Source organism: Schistocerca americana, chromosome 9 (genome assembly GCF_021461395.2).
Source record: "Schistocerca americana isolate TAMUIC-IGC-003095 chromosome 9, iqSchAmer2.1, whole genome shotgun sequence".
Taxonomy (NCBI): Eukaryota; Metazoa; Arthropoda; class Insecta; order Orthoptera; family Acrididae; genus Schistocerca; species Schistocerca americana.
In genome coordinates this window covers 2,660,029-2,681,496 of record NC_060127.1, presented here as the reverse complement: position 1 = coordinate 2,681,496, position 21,468 = coordinate 2,660,029, and the positions used below count along the sequence as shown (strand labels likewise).

At 46.1% G+C, this 21,468-nt stretch overlaps 1 protein-coding gene across 1 annotated transcript in view; it reads right to left on the bottom strand.

Moving 5' to 3' along the window:
* Nucleotides 1–3,603: 3,603 nt before the first annotated feature.
* The window catches only part of LOC124551186 (UDP-glucuronosyltransferase 2C1-like), a 123,008-nt gene continuing 105,143 nt past the window's right edge, over nt 3,604–21,468 (bottom strand). Inside the window, exons 8-11 of the mRNA XM_047126174.1 lie at nt 17,803–17,984; nt 17,660–17,712; nt 8,984–9,203; nt 3,604–3,886 (exon numbers count right to left, since the gene is read on the bottom strand). Of these exons, the coding sequence (XP_046982130.1) occupies nt 3,604–3,886; nt 8,984–9,203; nt 17,660–17,712; nt 17,803–17,984 (738 nt within the window). The remainder of the gene's footprint in view (nt 3,887–8,983; nt 9,204–17,659; nt 17,713–17,802; nt 17,985–21,468) is intronic.

Sequence of the window (21,468 nt, the reverse complement as noted above, 5' to 3'; positions counted from 1 at the left end):
CAGGAAATGGTATAACTGGAGTAAGATGCATTATGAATAGGAAGGTAGCGCAGAGAGGGTGTTACTGTGAACAGTTCGCTGATGGGGTTGATCTCATCAGAATCGGCAGCAGACGAACACTGACAACGATAGTTCAGGATACATGCCGACGTCGCAAGCTGAAAATGACGAGAGAGAGAGAGAGAGAGAGAAAGTGTACGAGGATATTGTAATGCAGCACTTAATGGGGGACGAAAATCTAATAGTCGTGGAGGAAGTCGTAGAAGAAAGGGTTACGGGAGGATATGGGCTTGGTCCTATGAATGAGAGAGGAGAAAGGCTAGCTGAGTTTTGCAACATATTTCACTTAGTAATAGCGAATACTCTCCTCAAGAATCACAAGAGGAGGAGCTATACTTGGAAAAGGCCAGGTAATACGGGAAGATTTCAGTTAGATTACATCATGGTCACACGGATATTCTGAAATCAGGTACTGGATTGTGAGGCGCACACAGGAGCAGATACGAACTCAGATCACAATGCAGTAGTGATCATACGTAGGCTAAATTTTAAAAGATTAGTCAGGAAGAATCAATTCGCAAAGAAGTGGGATACGGAAGTACTAAGGAATGACGAGATACGCTTGAATTTCTCTAAGGCTATATATTCAGCAACAAGGAATAGCTCAGTAGGCAGTGCAGTTAAAGAGGAATGGACATCTCTAACAAGAGCAATCACGGACGTTGGAAATAAAAACATATGCACAAAGAAGGTAACTGCGAAGAAACCATGGCTATCAAAAGAAATACTTCAGTTGATCGATGATAGAAAGAAAAAAATGTTCTGGGAAATTCAGGAATACAGAAATAAAAGTCGCTCAGGAATGAAGTAAATAGGAACTGCAGGGAAGCTAAAACCGAATGGCTACATGAAAAATGTGAAGACATCGAAACAGACATGTTTGTCGGGAGGACTGACTCAGCGTAAAGGAAGGTCAAAATAACCTTTGGTGAAATTAAAAGCAAGGGTGGTAACATTAAGAGTTCAAAGAGAATTCCACTGTTAAATGCAGAGGAGAGAGCGGATAGATGGAAAGAGTACATTGAAGGCTTCTATTAGCTGGAAGGTTTGTCCGATGTGATAGAAGAAGACGCAGCAGTCGATGTAGAAGAAATAGGGGATCCAGTATTAGAATCAGAATTTAAAAGAGCTTTGGAACACTTAAGATCGAAGAAAGAAGAAGGGATAAATAACATTCCACCATTTAAAATCATTGAGGGAAGTGACAATGAAACGACTATTCACGTTTGTCTATAGAATGTATGAGTCTGGCGATATAACATATGACTTTCGTAAAAATATCATTCCACACAATTCTGAAAACTGCAAGAGCTAACAAGAGCGAGAATTGTCGCCCAATCAGCTCAACAACTCATGCATCGAAGTTGCCGACAAGAATAACATACAGAAGAATGGAAAATAAAACTGAGGCTGCTTTAGATAATGGTCAGTTTAACTTTAGGAAAGGCACGAGAGAGGCGGTTCTGATGTATTCGATAATAGGGGCAAGACTTAAGAAAAATCATGACAAGTTCACAGGATTTATCGACCTGGGAAAAGAATTCGTCACAGCAATATGGTATAAGATGTTCGAAATACTGAGAAAAATAGGGGTAAACTATGGGGAGCAATGTGTAATAAACAATATGTACAAGAGCCAAGAGGGAATAATAAGAGTGGACGACCAAGAACGAAGTACTCGGATTAAAAATGTGTAAGACAGGGATGTAGTCTTTCGTCCCTACTGTTCAATCTGTACATCGAAAAGCAATGATGGAAATAAAAGAAAGGTTAAGGAGAGGAATTAAAATTCAAGGTGAAAGGATATCAATGAAACGTTTCGCTGATAACATTGCTGTCTTCAGAGAAAGTGAAGAATTACGTAATCTGCTAAATGGCATGAACAGTCTAAAAAGTTTAGAATTTGTATTGAGAATAAATCGAAGAAAGACGAAAGTAATGAGAAGTAGCAGAAATGAGAACAGCGAGAAACATCAGGATTGATGGTGAAGCAGTAAATGAAGTTAAGGAATTCTGCTACCTAGGCAGCAAAACAAACAGTGACGGATGCAGTAAGGAGGGCATCAAAGGCAGACTATCACTGGCATAAAGTGCATTCCTGGCCAAGAGAAGTCTACTAGTATCAAACACAGGCCTTAATTCGAGGAAAACATTTCTGAGAATGTTCGTTTGGAGCACAGCATTGTATGGGAGTGAAATATGAACTGTGGGAAAAACGGAACAGAACAGATTCGAGGCATTTGTGATGTGGTGCTACAGACTAATGTTGAAAATTAGGTGAACTGGTACAGTAAGGAATGAGAAGGTTATGTGCAGAATCGGAGAGGGAAGGAGTATTTGGAAAACACTGAAAAGTATAAGGGCATCTGTTAAGACATCAGGGAAGAACTTCCATGTTAGTAGAGGTAGCTGTGGAGGGTAAAAGCTGTAGAAGAAGACAGATATTGAAATACATCTAGCAAATAATTGAGGAAGACAGTTGCAAGCGCTACTTTGAGATGAATAGATTGGCACAGGAGAGGAATTCGTGGTGGTCCCCATAAAACCAGTCATAAGACTCATGACTCAAAGAAAAATGTTTGGGTCAAGGACAGTTAGGTGTGATTAAGTTAGTGAGATTTGAGGTTTTTGGTCAGGGTGCGCCTGGAAAGTACCAGCTGGCACTAGACTTTGGACAGAGTGGCCCACAGTAGGTCAGGGAGGCTCACTGAGAGTAGAATGAGGTCGAGCCACTATGTAAATTAGCAAGAACCCTAGCAAAAACAGAGCTAGAGAACCCTGAGCTTTATGGACACGGTGTATGTGGGGAGTAGCTTCAGGTAGCAGACTTTTGAGACTGCAGCCCACAGAGATCAGCGAGGGCAGGTGTGACTAGGGTGACTAGGGTGAGGTCTACGCAATGGAGCTCTCCAGTAGGCCAGATTCCTGGCTACAATGAAGATAGTGAACCTCGAATTTTTGGCTGGGGTTTATCTAGAGTGTAGTATCGGGTGTCAGACCTTGAAGAGAGTGACCCACAGTAGAACAATGGCACCCAGTAGAAGCTGAATGAGGTCAAAATTGTAGAGATTCCGACGAATGAGGACGCTAGTTATCTCAAAGATAGTGAGCCTTGATCTGTTTGCTCAGGGTGTGCCTGGAGTGTAGCAGCAGATGGCAGACAGAGAGAGCGACCCACAACAACAAGATCAGTGTCAGTAGGGCGAGGACCAGGTGGGACAACTGCCACCAGGTAAGGCCTGTAGCTGGGATGAAGCTAGAGAGCTTTAGATTTTGGGACAGCATGTGCCTGGAATATAACAGCACGTATCAGACCATGGAAAGACTGATCCAAAGCAGCACAAGGAGGTCCACTGTCAACAAGATGTGGTCAAGGCAATAGAGCTGACAACTGCCTGAGCTTTCTGACCAGAATGTGGCTGGAGAGCAGCAACAGGCAGCAGACTTTGGAGAGAGCGACCCAATGCAGCGTAGTGTAGGGAGGCCCAGCGTGAGGCCTAAATAGGAAAGCTGTCACTGGACAAAACACCAGCTGAGACGAAGCTAGTGAGCCTTGAGCTTCTTGGCCAGTGCGTGCCTGGAGTGAAGCAGCAAGTGGCAGAGCCTAGAAAGAGCAACCCACAGGAGGACAGGGAGGCCCAGCACGACCAGGGCGAGGTCCAGGCAGTAAAGCTGCCACCAGGCCATGTCCCTGGCGGCGGACTGCAGGTGCCTTGTGTCGCCCTTGTGGCGTAGCAGGTACTCCGTCCAGAAGACGGCCTTCTCCAGTGGGGGTGTCAGCTGGTCCCGGATGAGCACTGACTGACGGTAAGCAGCCTCCCGGTACCTGTAAAAAAAAGTCATGTCTCACAAATAGTGAAATACTGCCAAATTCACTGAGAAGTCTAGATGGAAAAGAGCAGTAACATGGGTCTGTTGAAATGGCGTCGGAGTGAATGCAGACACCAGGTAGGTATTCCTTCAAGGTTAGTAGAAGACAGTGGAACAGGAAACGTGTACAAATGAAAACTGGAGTCAGACTCTGGTCATCCTGACAAAGGGTTCATACTGGAACTTAACTGGCAGATTAAAATTTTATTGTGTGCTTGACCAGCACTCGAACCTGGGAACCTTTCCCTCTTGCAGGGGAGTGCTCCCCTGACAGAGCCATCTGAGCAAGACTCGCGACCTGCTCTCGCAGTTTTGCTTCCAACAGTGCCTCATCTCCCACGTTCTGAGTCCCGGTCAGGCACACAGTTATGATGTGTCAGGAAGTTTCAAATCAGAGCAGATTCCAGTCCAGAGTGAAAATTCATTCTGGCAAACGTTTATTCTTTGTGGAGTAAAGATATTGAAACAGTTGTAATTGGCTAGGGGCCAAGACTACTCTGCAGAGGAACATTAGGGCGGCGCTTATAGAGCCAAGATGGAGTTAGTTACACTTTCTCTAGATCACTTGAACGTATATTTTATCGAAATTATGTGGAACGAGTCAGTTTACAGGATATCTATACACGATTAGTGTTAACATTAATGAATACATTATCATTTTCTTTTTACTCGTGCAACTACGCTTAAACATAAGCTTTTTTTAATTTTTTTCACTGGCTACCAGTTTTTTAAGTAGAAATTCTTCAATTACGTAGAACGATTAGTCCAGGAGAAATGATTTTAAATTAGATTTAAAATTCGCTTCGTTAGCTGTCAGACATTTTATGCTATGGGTAAATGATCAAAAATTTCTATTGAACGCCTTTCTGAGCCACTGACAGCTTTAACAATCGATAATAAAGGTTGTTTTTCCCTCTAATGTTGTAGGTATGTAAAAATTGTGAAATGACGAATTCCATTAGCAGTAATGTGTACTGTGATGGCGCAGTTAAAATGCCTAGCTCCTTGAAGAGGTGTCTAAATGACGTCCGCGTGTGAATACCACATTATTCTTATTGCTCGCTTTTGTGGAATCAATACTTTCTTTCTAAGTGATGAATTACTTTAGAATATCATTCCTTACGACACTGCTGAGTGGAAATATACAAAATATGTCAGGAGGTTGATACGTTCATTTCTAAGATTAGCAATTACACGAAGAGCAAAAGTAGTTGAATTTAATTTTTTGAGAAGCTCAGTATTATGATTCTTCCAGTTCAAGTTGTTATCAATATGTAACACAAAAATTTGGAACATTCTAACCTACTTATTAACTCCTGATCAAGTATTACATCAATTCTTAATATGATTATTTGTTGTGCACAACTGAAAGTAGTAAGTTTTTTTCAAAATTTAGGGCGAGTCCATTTTTAGAGAACCACTTAATAATTCTTTGGAAAATATCTTTTGCTAACTCTTCCGTTTATTTCTCTGTAATGGGATTTATTATAATACCGGTATCGTCTGCAGAAAGTACCTGTTATTAAGTTGGAACAACTTTTCAGAAATCTGTTTGAAATTCCATCAACGCACAAGAGCTTTTGTTTTTTAGAATTTTTATAACTATTAACTCCAGTGAGAGTTGTTGGTGGTACTTCTAGAAGCTTAAAGTTTTGTGGAATCACATGTTTAATATATTCTCTTACTTCTTCTTGAACTGAGCCATTTAATCCTATATTTGTTGCTACATTAGAAAATAAACTTTAAAAGTATTTGCAACTTGTGAATTATCAGTCAAAATACAGTCATTTAGTTTAATTGTTATGGAATGTTGTACACTAATTGGCATTCCTGTCTCCTGTTTGACAATATCCTTATAGTTTTTATCGTCTTATCTGCACTATTTATTTCTGTCAGGGCATGCATACGTCTGGACATTTTAATAACTTTCCTTAAAACACTGTAGTATTTTTTGTAGTATGCAAGTAATATCAGATATTGACTTACTCTGGCCTTTACATAAATTTCTCTTTTCCTCTTAGAGGAGATTTTAATGTCCTCAGTTATCCATGGCTTACTAGCTTTCTAACAGATCTTTTGGGTAATTTTTAGGAAAGCAGCCTTCAAATATACCCACAAATTTACCATGGAATAAACTGAATTTGACATTAGAATGTCTTTCTACATATATCTCATCCCATACCACCCCTTTTAGCTTCATCTTAAAACATTACACCCTGTTCTCACTAACAGGCCAATTCTGTTTAGTAAATGGCATAGCACCAATGACAAATATAAACTTTGAACAGAAGTCCGTTGCTGAGACACAACATTCAAAAAATTCCTGGGTGTGTGGATTGACCAGAAATTGAATTGGAAGAAACACATTGATGATATGCTGGAACATTTGAGTTATTGCAAATTTTGGTGATAAACATATGAGTAAATTATCCTGCTATGCCTATTTTCATTCACTGCTTTCATATAGCATCATATTGTGGTATAATTCATCATTGAGCGAAGAAATATCCATTGCACAAAAGCGTGTAATAAAAATAATAGCTGGAGCTTACCCAAGAACACCTTGTAGACATTTACTTAAGGAACAAGCGATATTCACAGTTCCTTCACAATACATATATTCACTTATGAAATTTGCTATTGCTAATCCATCCCAATTCAGAAAATAATGGCCAAGTGCATAGCTGCAACACAAGAAGAAAGGATGATTTTCACTATTCTGGGTTACATCTTTGGCACAGAAATGGATGAATTATGCTGCCACAAAAGTCTTTGGCCATTTTCCAAATAACTTTAAAAGTCTGACAGATAGCCAACCAGAATTTAAAATCTAATTAAAAGAATTTCTAAATGACGACTCCTTCTACTCAGTAGATGAATTTTTAGATATGAAGCAGTAACTGTAAAAAAATTAATTATATCGTGTAAAGATATCTTATGTTAAACTGACACATTCCACATCATTACAAAATGTCGTATTCATGATCTTTGGATCTGACTCTGGGTTGTAAGGTGGCGTACTGTTTACTTCGATGAACTGTGCAATATGATCAGATAGTCCATTAGCAATTGGGTAGACATTGCTTTGGCCTGAGTACTGTCTGTAAAAATGTCATCGACCAGTGTCCTGCCATTTTGCTGCACTCGAGTTGGAAAACTGTGTACTGAAATTACATTTAAACACCCTAATAACAACTCTAGTTGATTTTTCCTGTCCATATCGTTTAAGAAATCAACACTGAAATCTCGACACACTACTGTGTCTTCTTGTCTGATAGGCAGCTCAATAATTCCTCTAGATTTTTCATAAATAGCTGAAAGTTTCCTAGAGGGGATCAGAAAACTTTTACAATTACCAGGGAAGTATTTTGCAGTAAAAGCTCACAAACAGGTGGTTCTAGGTTCTGATCAACACAAAAACTATTTGTTCCAATATTTTTGACTTTGCTTTCAACTTTTACATATGTTGCAACTCCTCATGTTTTCCAGGTTAACTCTACACGAAAATGATGTACGTCTATAACACCTGATATTTAACTTGTCCATAGCTGTGGTTACATGGTGTTCAGAGAGGCACAGAGCATCTATCCCTCCAGAATTTTCCACATCTTGTGGGCATTCAATAAGCTCATCTGTGTTGTTTTTCCAGTTCTCTAATCTTCTGATGAAACACAGTAATTTTATTTTACTGTAAGATAACCTAAAAAGTGTGCCCCGTCGGTTCCAGTAGTCGCAGGGATTTTGCCTTGTATGCTTGGGCCCCCCCTTACAATTTGTGCAAGATGCTCAGCTAATCTTTCCTTCCCCTTCCTACATAGGTGCGGGCCATTATTAGTGTATCCCCATCGCCAGGTCGCAACATCAGCCACGGCTCAGATATGAACCTTTGTTTCAGTCAAAAGCAGCTCTCCCAGCTCTTTGTTGACACTGCTAACAGCCGTGTTAACCGAGGGCTGGTCATGTCGCTGCAAAACTTCGACAAACTCCACGCGAGTGTGTGCTGTCACTGCTCCTGTTTTCTCCAGGTCACGTTGAATGCCGTATTCTAAGTTGTTAGCCAGGCTCTTTCCTGCTCCTCCTACAGCAAGTAGTTACTCTCGCCAACAAAATCTGTACGCAAGGCCCCTACGTTTTCTCTGCCGGATGCTCGGCGCAAGCTTTCACGATGCTTGTGATTTGGTGTTCTAGGCCTAGCTTTTTCTGTACCAATTGGCGTACGCCTATAGCAGGACTCTTTCCTTTCTACCGACGTAGCCTTAATGCCGTCCCTACGAGTCTGCTGCACTCTTATTTTCCTCGATTTGTGAGTTACCTCAGCTGGCTGAAATCTCTTATGCTTTTCTGGCTTCTGCCCTTCACAGAAGGAAGATAAGGGCTTTTAATGTCGTGTCAGTCGCAAGCTCATAAGGTCGAACCTGGACAGGAAAGGGTAGCAAATTGTCCATGTCCTCGTAAAGGAACGATGCCAACATGTACCTTAAGTGATTTAGGGAAATAATGGAGACTGTACATCTGGAATTTGAACCAGCGTCCTCTTGAATGTAATTCCAGTATCTGTCTTACCAGTGTGCCACCTCGCTCAGTACTTCTGACCACAGGTTGACTGCTCTGACACGGATTTTGTGATGTGTAGCGAACCACACTACAACTCTCGTGTACTGTAAATGTGACTAGAAACGAGTATCTCCTTAGGGAGGCCATATTCAAATCGTTATTCAGCCTCGGCTACACTCCTAAAGGTCTGGCCCGAAAAATGAGGCAACTGTATGTATCCTCAGTGGTACAGACACCATCCTGGCAGTGCGCGTTCTTTTTTGTTGTTACCCCTCATTTCTGCACTCACAGCCAGCAAACCATCTTTTGTAACTACAGTAAAAGACTTATTTAGACCGTACGTGCCCACTTTATTTCGAAGTACCTTCGGTGGTGAGAGGAACAATGTGGTGACGGCTACAGATCATGGCCAGTTACAGGGAGACGTACAGTCGAACACTGTGTCTCAGACTCCGTACAGCTGGGCACGTTTGACAGGACGAAACAACTCGGCACCCACCTGGGGTCGGTGGCGACGGCGCGGACGGCGGCGGCGAGTGCGGGGGCGGTGAGCCCCTGGAGCTGGAGGACGCGCGCGAAGCCGGCGCGCCGGGCGGCCGCCGCGTTGGCGTCGTGGTCGCAGAAGACGGGCAGCGCCAGCAGCGGCGCGCCGTGGAAGCCCGCCTCCAGCACGCTGAGCAGCCCGCCGTGGCCCACGAAGGCGCGCAGCCGCGGGTGCCCTGCGCACCGGGCAAAAGAGCGAGCGTACTGGGCGGGCCTCCGCTACAGTGCAGCCAGCGCAATAATACACTCAGACGATAAGCCGTGGGCTGGCGATACGCACATATACAGACGGCGGTAGTATCACATACACAAGATATAAAAGGGCAGTGCGTTGGCGGAGCCGGCATTTGTACTCGGGTGGCTCGTGGGAGAACGTCCGACGCGATTATGGCCGCACAACAGGTCTTAATAGACTCTGACCGTGGAATGGTAGCTGGAACTAGACGCATGAGACATTACATTGAAAGGGTACAGTACCGCCCGACATTGAAAATGGGTACAACATTCTTCGTTATTCTTGTCAGAACAACATATTTTTTGTAATAATAACTCAATCTCACTTAATACACCGAAGCCGGATACCAGTGTAGGAAAGAATGACAATTTATTTAATTGATCACATGTGCACTCGCACAAAATAAATCCCTATATCCAATTTGGTGAGATCTGCGAAATGAATGAATGTATGGTCGTCTGCTAACCGCAAATAGTGAATGTGCAATATATGATCATCTTTGAGACGGTCCTTTGGTCACCTTTGGTGGAACCAAAGAAATGAAATTTACCTGAGCTTTGAGGGCCTGAAATGTGGCTGACCAATGGGTAGCATGGTCTTCCCCCACCTCGCCGGAGGTGCGAGGTGACCTGAAGAACGGCCATGTTTCAGCACTTTGGCGCTGGATCTTGTGTTGGTAAGACCTGTTTTAGGTGTGCTCCGTAAAGACAAAAGAGTGGAGAGAATGTTATGCATGTGGAATACTTAAGAGTAGTTTGGAATAATAATTTCTCTATTTCAGGAACTTTTGTGGGGAGAATTAAATGACAGGCAGGTAATATTATGGGGATCGTAGTAATCCTCGGAAGTGACCAACGGTCACAATGAAACCACGTGTAGCAATAAGTTGAAATACTTCCGATTGCTTAAGTTAAGCTGAATTACTGGCGTGTGTACTATAAGTTGGAAATATTTAAGAAATGGCGTGTGCAGGACTTGAAATTAGAGACGAGTACTTCCACGTGGTGAGTACTGTGTGAGTCTCAAAGTACTCATCCATGGTATCAGTTGAGGACTCGCGTGTTATGGTTCCATGTGACGCTAGATTCAAACTTTAATACTCTGAGAGAGAAGCAAGGTGAGTCAGCCGTCTATCCAGCAACGCCACTTGGCTTGCATTGCACAGGAAGACGTGCACATATCCTCCACAGTTCGTAGTAGGAAAGAAAAGTTACGAAGTGGGGCAGTGTCGTGTGAAACTGGGATGAATACTAATTGAAGTGGGAAAGTTTAAAGTGAAGTGATTCTAACGTTGTGACTATTCTTTGTGATGTATTCTATGTTGCCAGTGTGATGTATTTCAGGTAATTTAAGTATGTGTGGTTTGCATGGGAGAGTAGCAAGATAGGTTCAGAGGCAGTGGGTTATGCATGTTCCTTTTTGTACCGCTCGGTCTGGAGTAAATTTTCGTGATGATGGGTGTGAGAGTCGAAGTGTGAGATATAGCACAAGATCCACCATCCTATGCAGAAAGAGCACTGTAGCGTTAAAGAATTACGAGACCACAAGATAGAGAATCACCAATGTAAAGCCATGCCCACTGAGCGGAGTTTCTCATGTGTAATTGTAGTATAAAATATAATGGTGTGTTTAGGTTATCTGTGAATCATAATAGAATTTATCTGAATAAAAAAGATAGTGAAAAGAAAAAGATTGGTGGCCTTGTTCTTCGAATAGTGTGTAGTCATGATATCCAGAATTTATAATGTGTGCGCCATTCATATTCAGTGCGATGGCCACGTATTGATCAAAGCCGTTGAGTAAGAAAGAAAATGTGGTATTGCCAGTGCGTAGTGAACAATCAGAGTTATGTAAATTAGTAATAGTCAGATGTGCGTTATCCGTTTCCGTTGCGTAATGTTCAAACATGAGAATAATTTGTATCTTAATTGTGAGTAAAAGAGCTCATAATCAGTCATTGATGTTTTGCGATAAATAAGAATAAATCCACTCGCTTGGCAGACTACTCATCTTGCAGGCCTGTCTGCTTGATGACACAGTTTGAGGAAGGCATGTGGGTGCCTCTCAACGTTTCAGAAGCCGCTAGGGAAGTGAGTATTCCGAGATCCACAGTGTCAAGAGTGTGCCGAGAGTACCACATCTCGGGCTTTACCTCTCACCTCACCACAGACAACGTAGTGGCCGACGGCCTTCACTTAACGACCGAAAGCAGCGGCTTTTGTGTAGAATTGTCAGTGCTAACAGACAAGCAACAACCACAGAAGTCAATGTGGGACGTACGACGATCGTATCCGCTAGGACAGTGCGGCGAAATTCTAGCGTTAGTCGGCTATGGCAGCAGACGACCGACGCGAGTGCCTTTGCTAACATCGCCTCTGTTCGTGACCGTATCGGTCGGATCCTAGAGCACTGCAAAACCGTTGCCTGCTCAGATGAGTCCCGATTTCAGTTGGTAAGAGCTGATGGTAAAGTTGGAGTGTGGCGCACAGCCCAAGTTGTCAACAAGGCACTGTGCGAGCTGGTGGTGGCTCCGTAACGCTGTGAGCTGTGTTTACGTGGAATGGACTGCGTCCTCTGGTCCAACTGAAGCGATCACTGAGTGGAAACGGTTATGTTCGGCTACTTGGAGATCATTTGCAGCCATTGATGGACTTCACGTTCCCAAACAAGGGTGGAATTTTTTATGGATGATAGTGCTCCATGTCGCCGGGCCACAGTTGTTAGTGATTGGTTCGAATGGTTCAGATGGCTCTGAGCACTATGCGACTTAACTGCTTAGGTCATCGGTCCCCTAGAACTTAGAACTACTTAAACCTAACTAACCTAAGGACATCACACACATCCATGCCCGAGGCAGAATTCGAACCTGCGACCGTAGCGGTCGCGCGGTTCCAGAGTGATTGGTTTGAAGGGCATTCTGGACAGTTGGAGCAAATGATTTGGCCGCCCATCCAACATTTGTGTGTCGTAATCTAGAGGTCAGTTCGTACACAAAATCCTGCACCGGCAAAACCTTCGCAATTAAAGGCGGCTGCAGAGGCATCGCGAGTCAGTATTTGTGTAGGGGACTTCCAACGACCAGTTGAGCCAACGCTGCACTACGCCGTGTGAAAGGAGCTCCGACTCGATATGTGGAGGCGTCCCACGACTTTTGTCACCCCAGTGTATTTCAGATTGTGGGGACGGAGTACAGCGAGACTATGTGTGGAACATTTTCGTGTGCGATGTGATGTGGCAGAGAACTTGGCAGAGTTATTCCGAAATTCTATTTATTTTAATTATCAGGTGGACCAAGTGGAAAACTACAACCACTACAGCATATACTCACATTTTTGTCGTCTGATGACCACAAAGTGGGAGGTTGCGGGGACATGGCAGACAGATTTAACATCTGCTTTGGTCCTTTGTGCCTCTTGATGAAAACAGCGAGGTAGTTTATCAATTTTAGCCGTCGTAGTGATAAAGGAGTCGTCTGCTAAAGAAAGATCAAAAAACGGAGGCTCATTTCCGGGCAAATGGGATGCCAGGTCGGGTAGGTGTAATCGACGAATCACACAGAATCGATACCGTAGACCTCAAAACGATTCCAACTCTTATATGAATTGTCAGGAGAAATAATTTTTCCATTCAGCTTCAATTAGTTACTGATCATAACGGACGTGTTAGGGACTTTTTTGATGATTATCGGAGATCAGGCCAAGATGGGAGAGAGTTGTTAGAACGTCGGCAATTTTCCAGATGCTCAAAGAAAAGTGCAGAGGTTTCTGTTTTATGAGTGACTGCGTGTATTCATGTCTGAGACATTTATTAATGCCCCAGAGTGAAAGAGGAGATTTATCTAGGTGTCAAAATAATGTCAGCATAGTGCTAATCAGAATTATATGTATTATTGAACATCATTTTGGTGTGTTGGAACGAAGTTTTAGATAAATATATCGCTTTGTTCGAGGTCCCTGTGCTCTACACAACCTCACAACGGAAGACACCTGAGCCGGACATGCGGCAGCGTTAAGCCTAATAGGCCAGGCAGTGCCGCACATCCCTGGAAAGCTCCTTCGATCTGTGCGGAGCTCGTTCGCCCTCTGTCTTACTCACTGCAGCCGAGTGGAGACCGTATCCACCAGCCTAGTGTCTCCAGTTCTCCACTAAGTATGTGGCAATATGGGACTGAGAACTGTACATCGTGTAACGAGGGACTCCAACATCATGGCGTGCAGCCAGCTGAGGACTTCGACATCCTCGTGGGAAAACTATCTGCCTGAAACAGTTTTTATGCCAGTTGAGAGATGACAGTCGAGATGTTCCGCAGAAGAGGGGCGTAGCATAGTGACTCGGAACTGTCACAGCACTCACTTCACTGTAACTTGTTACAGCCTCATGACAGCTGCCACTGCCTGATGACAGTTGCCACTGCCTGATGACATTTGTCACTGCCTGTCACTTGTCACTGTCTGATAACAGTTGTCAGTGCCTGTCAGTTGTCACTGTCTGATAACAGTTGTCACTGCTGGGTAGTTGTCACTGTTTGAATATAATTAGTTTTCGATATAACTTACGAATTAGTTGTTATATTTTTGCATTTGAAGTGCTAAGGGGTCTGCGCACGTTCAGTATTTATCAACTGCACTTATTTGTCAAACCTTCAGTATACTCTATCAACCCACAAACCACCAACATCATTGTCAATATTTTCAGTTGGCAACACTATTTCACAAAGCTAAAATGTCGAACACCCAAAACAAAGCGCGTGCCGCAATTACATTAGCTGTAGCTACAGTAAACAACGAAAAAGAGAAAAATGGTTAGAAAATAGCTGAGAAAGAGGACCGGAAATTCGTGTCATAATAACGCCGAAAATGGAAGCAAAGAAAACGTGCAGAACAAATTTTCGGTCTGCAGCGAAGTGTGTGCGGACTGTCCGACTACTGCAAAGGAGGTATCACGTCTGCATCACCTTTGAAACCGTGGGTCACGGGTCCGTTCCAGCGCACACTTGTAATCCGCCTACTTGTACACATCGAGTTAAGTTGTTCAGCATGTCCCACTCAGTGCACTGGCACCATGTACTGACTTCAGTCGCAAGAACACCGGCTGTTCGCTGGGCAGCCAAACGAGACACTGTCCGACTACTGCAAAGCAGGTCTCACGTCTGCATCAGCTGAGCGGCTGGGTGCACTGTGCACTGCCAGAGCCCGAGCGTGTTCTCGTAGATACGATTTTAAGTAACCACTGTTATCTATTGACATATATGGCATAACAAATCTGATGTGACACATCAATCTCTTGAAGACGGTATTACTTTGATATCACAATTGAAGACCTAGGCTGAAATCTGTGGCCGGCCGTTGTGGCCGAGCGGTTCTAGGCGCTACAGTCTGGAGCCGCGCGACCGCTACGGTCGCGGGTTCGAATCCTGCCTCTGGCACGGATGTGTGTGACGTCCTTAGGTTAGTTAGGTTTAAGTAGTTCTAAGTTCTAGGGGACTGACGACCTCAGCAGTTAAGTCCCATAGTGCTCAGAGCCATTTGAAATCTGTGACGAGGCATAAGTTGCAACTGTGCAGTAACATTTCAACAAAATCTCAAAGTAAGACACTTCAAGTAAATGCGTTGTGATTTTTTAAAAATACAATCATAGCAAATAAATCGCAACACCAAAAAAAAAAAAAAAAAAAAAAAATTACTGTAGGGCATCAGGTTTTTTGGAATACTTTTGAGTAGGTAACACGTTTAAGTGATCAAAACTACAAGATCATAGGTTAACGTAAGTGCGGGATAAGCCATTGTAAATGTGAAATGCTTGTACATTAAACGTAAACTGTGAAATGCTGGTACATTAATAATCAGTGTAGCCGCCAGAATGTTGAATACACGCATGCAAACGTGCATGTATTGTGTCGAACAGGTTCCTCGTGTCAGCTTGCGGGATGGAGTTGCGTGCCTGTTGCACCTCATAGTTCAATACAGGACGGTAATACTGTTTGTGGACGGCGCTGGAGTTGTCGTCCGGTGATGTCCCACGTGTGGACGATCGGAGAGAGAGCTGGTGATGGAGCAGGCCGAGGCAGCTCGTCGGCACTCTGCAGAGTGTGTGGGGTTACAACAGCGGTACGTGGCCGCACGTTATCCTGTTGGCAGACACCCGCTGTCATGCTGTTCGTGAATGGCAGCACAACAGGTCGAATCACCAGACTGACGTACAAATTTCCACTCAGGATGCGTGGGATAGCGACGGGAATGCCTCAGCTGTCATACGAACTCGCACCCCAGACCACAACTCGAGGTACAGCTTGTCTAGCTTGTCTAGCACGCAGGCTCTCAACTATCCTCCTCCTTACGGTCACCACTGGCACCAGAGGCAGAACCAGCTTTCATGAGACGTCCACCCTGTCCTCCAATGAGCTCTCGCTTCACAGCACTGCCGGTGCTTTGTGGTCAAAGGAACGCACGCTGCAGGGCGCCTGGCTCTGAGGGAGCTGTTCTCGAAGTAATCGCCTTGTGACAGCTCGCTGCGCCACTGCAGTGGCAGCTGCTTCACAGGCTGCTGCTGCAGGTGCAGTAGGACGCGCCAGAGCCGCGCGCCGAACACGACGCTCTCCCCTCTCGACAGTACTGCGGGGCCGTCTCGCGAGCGAACACCGTCGTCAGCACCGCTGTTGGTAATCGCGCGCAGTGGCTACTTCCCTGTCTTCTGTAGTACTGCAGGAGGAACATACCGCTTCTCATAGCCCATTTGCACTCGATCTTTATCTCTGTCTAGTTGTCTACGTCGTCCTCACACTCGTACAGCGGCAGCAGTGAGTTGAGCTGCCTCCCGCTGTGCGCTGACGCTGCGCCACCGGGCTCGCCTACCAGACAGCAGGTGGGGCCCTGCCACAACAAAAGCGGGTCGGCCAGTCACAAAGACGCGTCGCCCAGGCCGTGGCAGTCCCTCGCCTTCCGCTGCTGCCGACACCGAGACGTACTGCCCTCCAGTGCGGGGCCCCGTCTGCGCCGCTCACGTCCGGCTGCCTCACCCGCTAGCTTCTGATCAACGAGCCACTGTTAGACCTGCTGATGCTGGGGCTCCAGCTGGAGTCGCAAAGAGTGGACAGTTTACACGGAGGCTTCTTCCAGTCTGTGGGCGCCACCGAGGGATATCGGGTTCGGGGCTGTGAGCCATCGTGCCACAGACCTGTCCAGAGGTCCAACGCGCGCGCGCGCACACGAACACACACGCACCTGCTGACAGGCTCACACGTGTGAGGCTGCCACCGGCCGCTGCCACTTCACTCAGTCTGCCCGGTGTACCCGCACTGCCACAGCCGGACACGCCGCCGCCCGGTCCTTTGCCGAGGCAGCGATTGCTGCCCGAGAGTCGACGCGTTCCGTCAAGTGACCGCCGTCGACCGCTGTGTGACCGTACTACTGAGTAAAGAATGTATTTTTTATCTGAGCTCTTCTAATTCCGTGACTGCTTCGTTACTGTAGCTACGCAATACATCGGGCTGCACACACCATCCCGGGTCAGGGCGACCGTCCTTGCTGTTAGTGGTGTCTGCATCCCAATACTATGGCAAGATAATTATTAAAATGTACTGCCTACCTCACCTGGATAGTCGTGTTTGGAAAGGCGCCACTTCTGGTATGGGTACGTGCACGGGCCCCAGATCTTGTCTGTGTGGCAGTTTAATTTTGAGTATCAGTGTGGCAGCCAGCCTGTATGTGGGGTTTAGGTGGTTCCCCATGTCCCATTACGTGAATATCGGGCTGTTACCCAAGTCCCATCTCAGTTACACGATTTGCAAACACTTAGGAAACTTGTGCTCAAAAAATGGTTCAAATGGCTCTGAGCACTATGGGACTCAACTGCTGAGGTCATTAGTCCCCTAGAACTTAGAACTAGTTAAACCTAACTAACCTAAGGACATCACAAACATCCATGCCCGAGGCAGGATTCGAACCTGCGACCGTAGCGGTCTCGCGGTTCCAGACTGCAGCGCCTTTAACTGCACGGCCACTTCGGCCGGCACTTGTGCTCATTTTCACACGAATAACACAGTCAGTTGGGAGGGGGGGGGGGGGAGGGAGACACGTATTCCATCCTCGAGTGGGGAGGGCGTTACAGAGTAGCGACAGGAGGGCCGTCTGGCAACTGTGCCAAATCCGTTAATAACCGAGCAGGCCCTGCACCGATGTGGGACAAGGGTACAAGAAAAACAATTAGGTTAATATTGCCTAGTCAGATTTAAATTATTGTCAGAAGACCGACAGTCAATCTGAAACTTTCCTGCTTTCGCTTTCAGCTTTCAACTGGGTTGCTACTTGGCTAGTATCTCCCGCCTCAGGCTGACACTTTCTGTGTGCTCGGCCACTGTGGGAACTGCTCGTCAGCTAGGTGAGAGAAGCGCCGCCTTACCCAGCAGGTCCTGCTGCGGCAGCCAGCGCCTCAGCATGACGTTCCCCGGCACCCTCAGGCCCGGCTCCAGCTCCAGCCCAGAGCCGGCCGTCCCGTTCAGTGGGGGTCGCGGCGGTCCCTCCAGCTCCAGCTCCAGCTCCAGCTGCGGCACCCCCTCGCCGCCCGGGCCGGCCTCGTGCTTCCACAGCACGCGGTACGGCAGGCTGCCGAAGGCGGTCATCAGCAGCCGGTGCAGCTCCGCCGGCATGTTGGCAGCCCTGACGCCGGAGCCCATGCTCACCAGCACGAAGCCAGACGGCGACCCGCTCACGAACTCCTCGAGGTCCTGCAACCGTAACGGCACCAGCGAATTCAGCACACGCTGCTCTCGTAGTTCCGTACTTCAGAATGAGTGTGTGGGATAACGTGGGAATCGACGTCTCCTGCATCTCCCGTCCTTCACGAGGTCCTACTGAGGGGGACAAGCCATTGGCTCTTCCCTCCTGCGATGAAGGTTCTACTGCTGGCGCAGCTTGTAGTTAAAGTCAAGGAGGTGCTGCCAACCGGGTGGTTATAATTAAACTTTCCCTATTTAACACGCTATAACACGGAAACGAATTACCGTACGAATATCAAACTTGGTAGCATTAATCTCCAGACTATGGGGTGCAGGATTTCCTTGCTTCACAGTTCCACCTTCCAGTTCCAACTATGGCCACCAGTTGCTGTGATTTGCAGTCTCACACACCTGACCAGTCACAGTGCACTTATTGACGTGTCAACAAGAGCTTAGACAAAAAGAGCAGGGCTTTATTGGTGAAGCTCTGTTATCGAAGCAACAGTAATGCTGCAGCTGCACTTCGAGAACATCGTCGGCTGAAAGGATCACTACAGAAGGGTCCTCTTTCTCCACCTGCTGTGCGGAGCACGATGAAGAAGCTCGAGTTAAGTGGAGAACTGTGTTTCGCTCCAGGAAGAGTCCCACAACTGGTTGCACCACAGGTGATTCATGAAATCGCTGTTGCTATCGTCAGGCAGTACCCGTGCTGTGTCACGACAGTTGAAGGTCCCGTGGTCCACTGCACGGAAGTTGTTTCGAACCATTCTCAAGTGGTATCTGTGCACGATCCCTACTGAACGGCAGCTTGCACCACATGACGCACAACGACGTGTTCACTTCACTCTCTAGTTTCTCACAAGCATTGAAGTTGACAAGAGCTCGCCCTGGACCATCCTATGGACAGATACAGCTCATTTTTCTCTGACAGGAGAAGTGAATACACAGAATCGCCGAGTGCGGAGATCTTCACCTACAGTCACGGTACATGAAGTTCCTCTGTATGGTCAACGTGTTACCCTAACGGTGTGGATTCACGGTTACATTCGTCACTGGCCCATTCTTAATTGAACAGGTTGGCACTCAGGGACCAGAGACGTGCAGTATGACTAGCCAGCGATACTGTGCGCTTCGCCGGCATGTCATACCTGACCTACAGCAGAGGGACGCAATGAACTCAACAGTTTTCGTGCAAGATGGGGCCCCACCGCAAATCGCTGAAGTTCACCCGCTTCTTCGAAACACATTTGGAAACGATCAAATTATCAGCCGATCGTTTCCAACTGGTGTGGTTGTGGGGCTACCTGAAGGACAGGGTTTACCAGGCGAACATTCACACATGTGCTGAAGCGCAGCATACCAAGAGAGGTAGCCAGCATACCTACGGAAATGCTTCGTCCTGCAGTGCAGAATGCAGTCCTGCGCTTTCAGACTGTTCTGGACACTGACAGGCGCCATGCTGAGCCCATTTTGCAGCAGTAGTGGTACCGGTACGATGTACCGTGGCGGCACGTTAAAACTGTTTCAATTGAATTGGTTCTGCATTAATTCTCTTCCCCGTGTCCTTGACATTAATGCTACCAAGTTTGGTACTCGTACAGTGGTTAGTTTCTGTATTATAGCGTGTTAAATAGGGAAAGTTTAATTATAAGCACCCGGTGTATATTAAAAGACTCAATAATAGATCACAGAATTTAAATTATCAGGACGCATTTCGAAAATTTCCCACACGAGTATGCATAATGAAAAAAATGGTTCAAATGGCTCTGAGCACTATGGGACTCAACTGCTGAGGTCATTAGTCCCCTAGAACTTAGAACTAGTTAAACCTAACTAACCTAAGGACATCACAAACATCCATGCCCGAGGCAGGATTCGAACCTGCGACCGTAGCGGTCTTGCGGTTCCAGACTGCAGCGCCTTTAACCGCACGGACACTTCGGCCGGCCCACTCCGGCCGGCTATGCATAATGAGAGTGAATGTTTCGAGAACTGTCATATCAAATGATGTCTTCTGAACAGCTTGTAGACAGACTTAAGACTGCACCTTGGAATGCCAGTGAGCTCCATGTGGCTCAGCTGCTACAGAGTACAGCTCTTTTGGGCCTCCTGAAGGCCTAGCCGACCTACGTCACGACTACGTCACGAGCAGGATCTGGGAGAAGCCTTACTGGATTTCTTCGTATACAGTTCTAGCCCATATTTCGTGGACTTCATATTATTACTTCCGTTCTGTGAATATATACTTATTCAAAACACCAGGACGCTGACGATCGCCCGATAATTTGTCGTTATCGCTATGATATGGTGGATTAAAATGATGCAGAAGTCATGTCTGGTGGTTAAAGAACTTCCATATTTCGTTGGTTTCGTATTATAACCAGTGCCTTTTGAAAGTATGTCGTTTCAAGAAAATGGTGCATTGTAGATGTACACTTCTGGCTATTAAAACTGCTACACCACGAAGATGACGGGCTACAGACGCGAAATTTAACCGACAAGAAGAAGATGCTGTGATATGCAAATGATTAGCTTTTCAGAGCATTCACACAAGGTTGGCGCCGGTGGCGACACCTACACCGTGCTGACATGAGGAAAGTTTCCAACCGATTTCTCGTACATAAACAGCAGCTGACCGACGCTGCCTGGTGAAACGTTGTTGTCATGCCTCATGTAAGGAGGAGAAATGCGTACCATCACGTTTCCGTCTTTGATAAAGGTCGGATTGTAGCCTATCGCGTTCGTGGTTTATCGTATCGCGACATTTCTGCTCGCGTTGGTCGAGATCCAATGACTGTTAACAGAATATGGAATCGGTGGGTTCAGGAGGGTAATACGGAACGCCGTGCTGCATCCCAACGGCCTCGTATCACTAACAGTCGAGATGACAGGCATCTTATCCGCATGGCTGTAACGGATCGTGCAACCACGTCTCGATCCCTGAGTCAGCAGATGGGGACGTTTGCAAGACAACAACCATCTGCACGAACAGTTCGACGACGTTTGCGGCAGCATGGACTATCAGCTCGGAGACCATGGCTGCGGTTACTCTTAACGCTGCAACACAGACAGGAGTGCCTGCGATGGTGTACTCAATGACGAACCTGGGTGCACGAATGGCAAAACGCCATTTTTTCGGATGATTCCAGGTTCTGTTTACAACATCATGATGGTCGCATCCGCGTTTGGCGACATCGCGGTGAACGCACTTTGGAAACGTGTATTCGTCATCGGCATACTGGCGTATCACCCGGCGTGATGATACGAGGTGCCATTGGTTACACGTCTCGGTCACCTCTTGTTCGCACTGACGGCACTTTGAACAGTGGACGTTACATTTCAGATGTGTTACGACCCGTGGCTCTACCCTCCATTCGATCCCTGCGGAACCCTAAATTTAAGCAGGATAATGCTCGACCGCATGTTGCAAGTCCTGTACGGGCCTTTGTGGATACAGAAAATGTTCGACTGCTGCCCTGGCCAGCAGATTCTG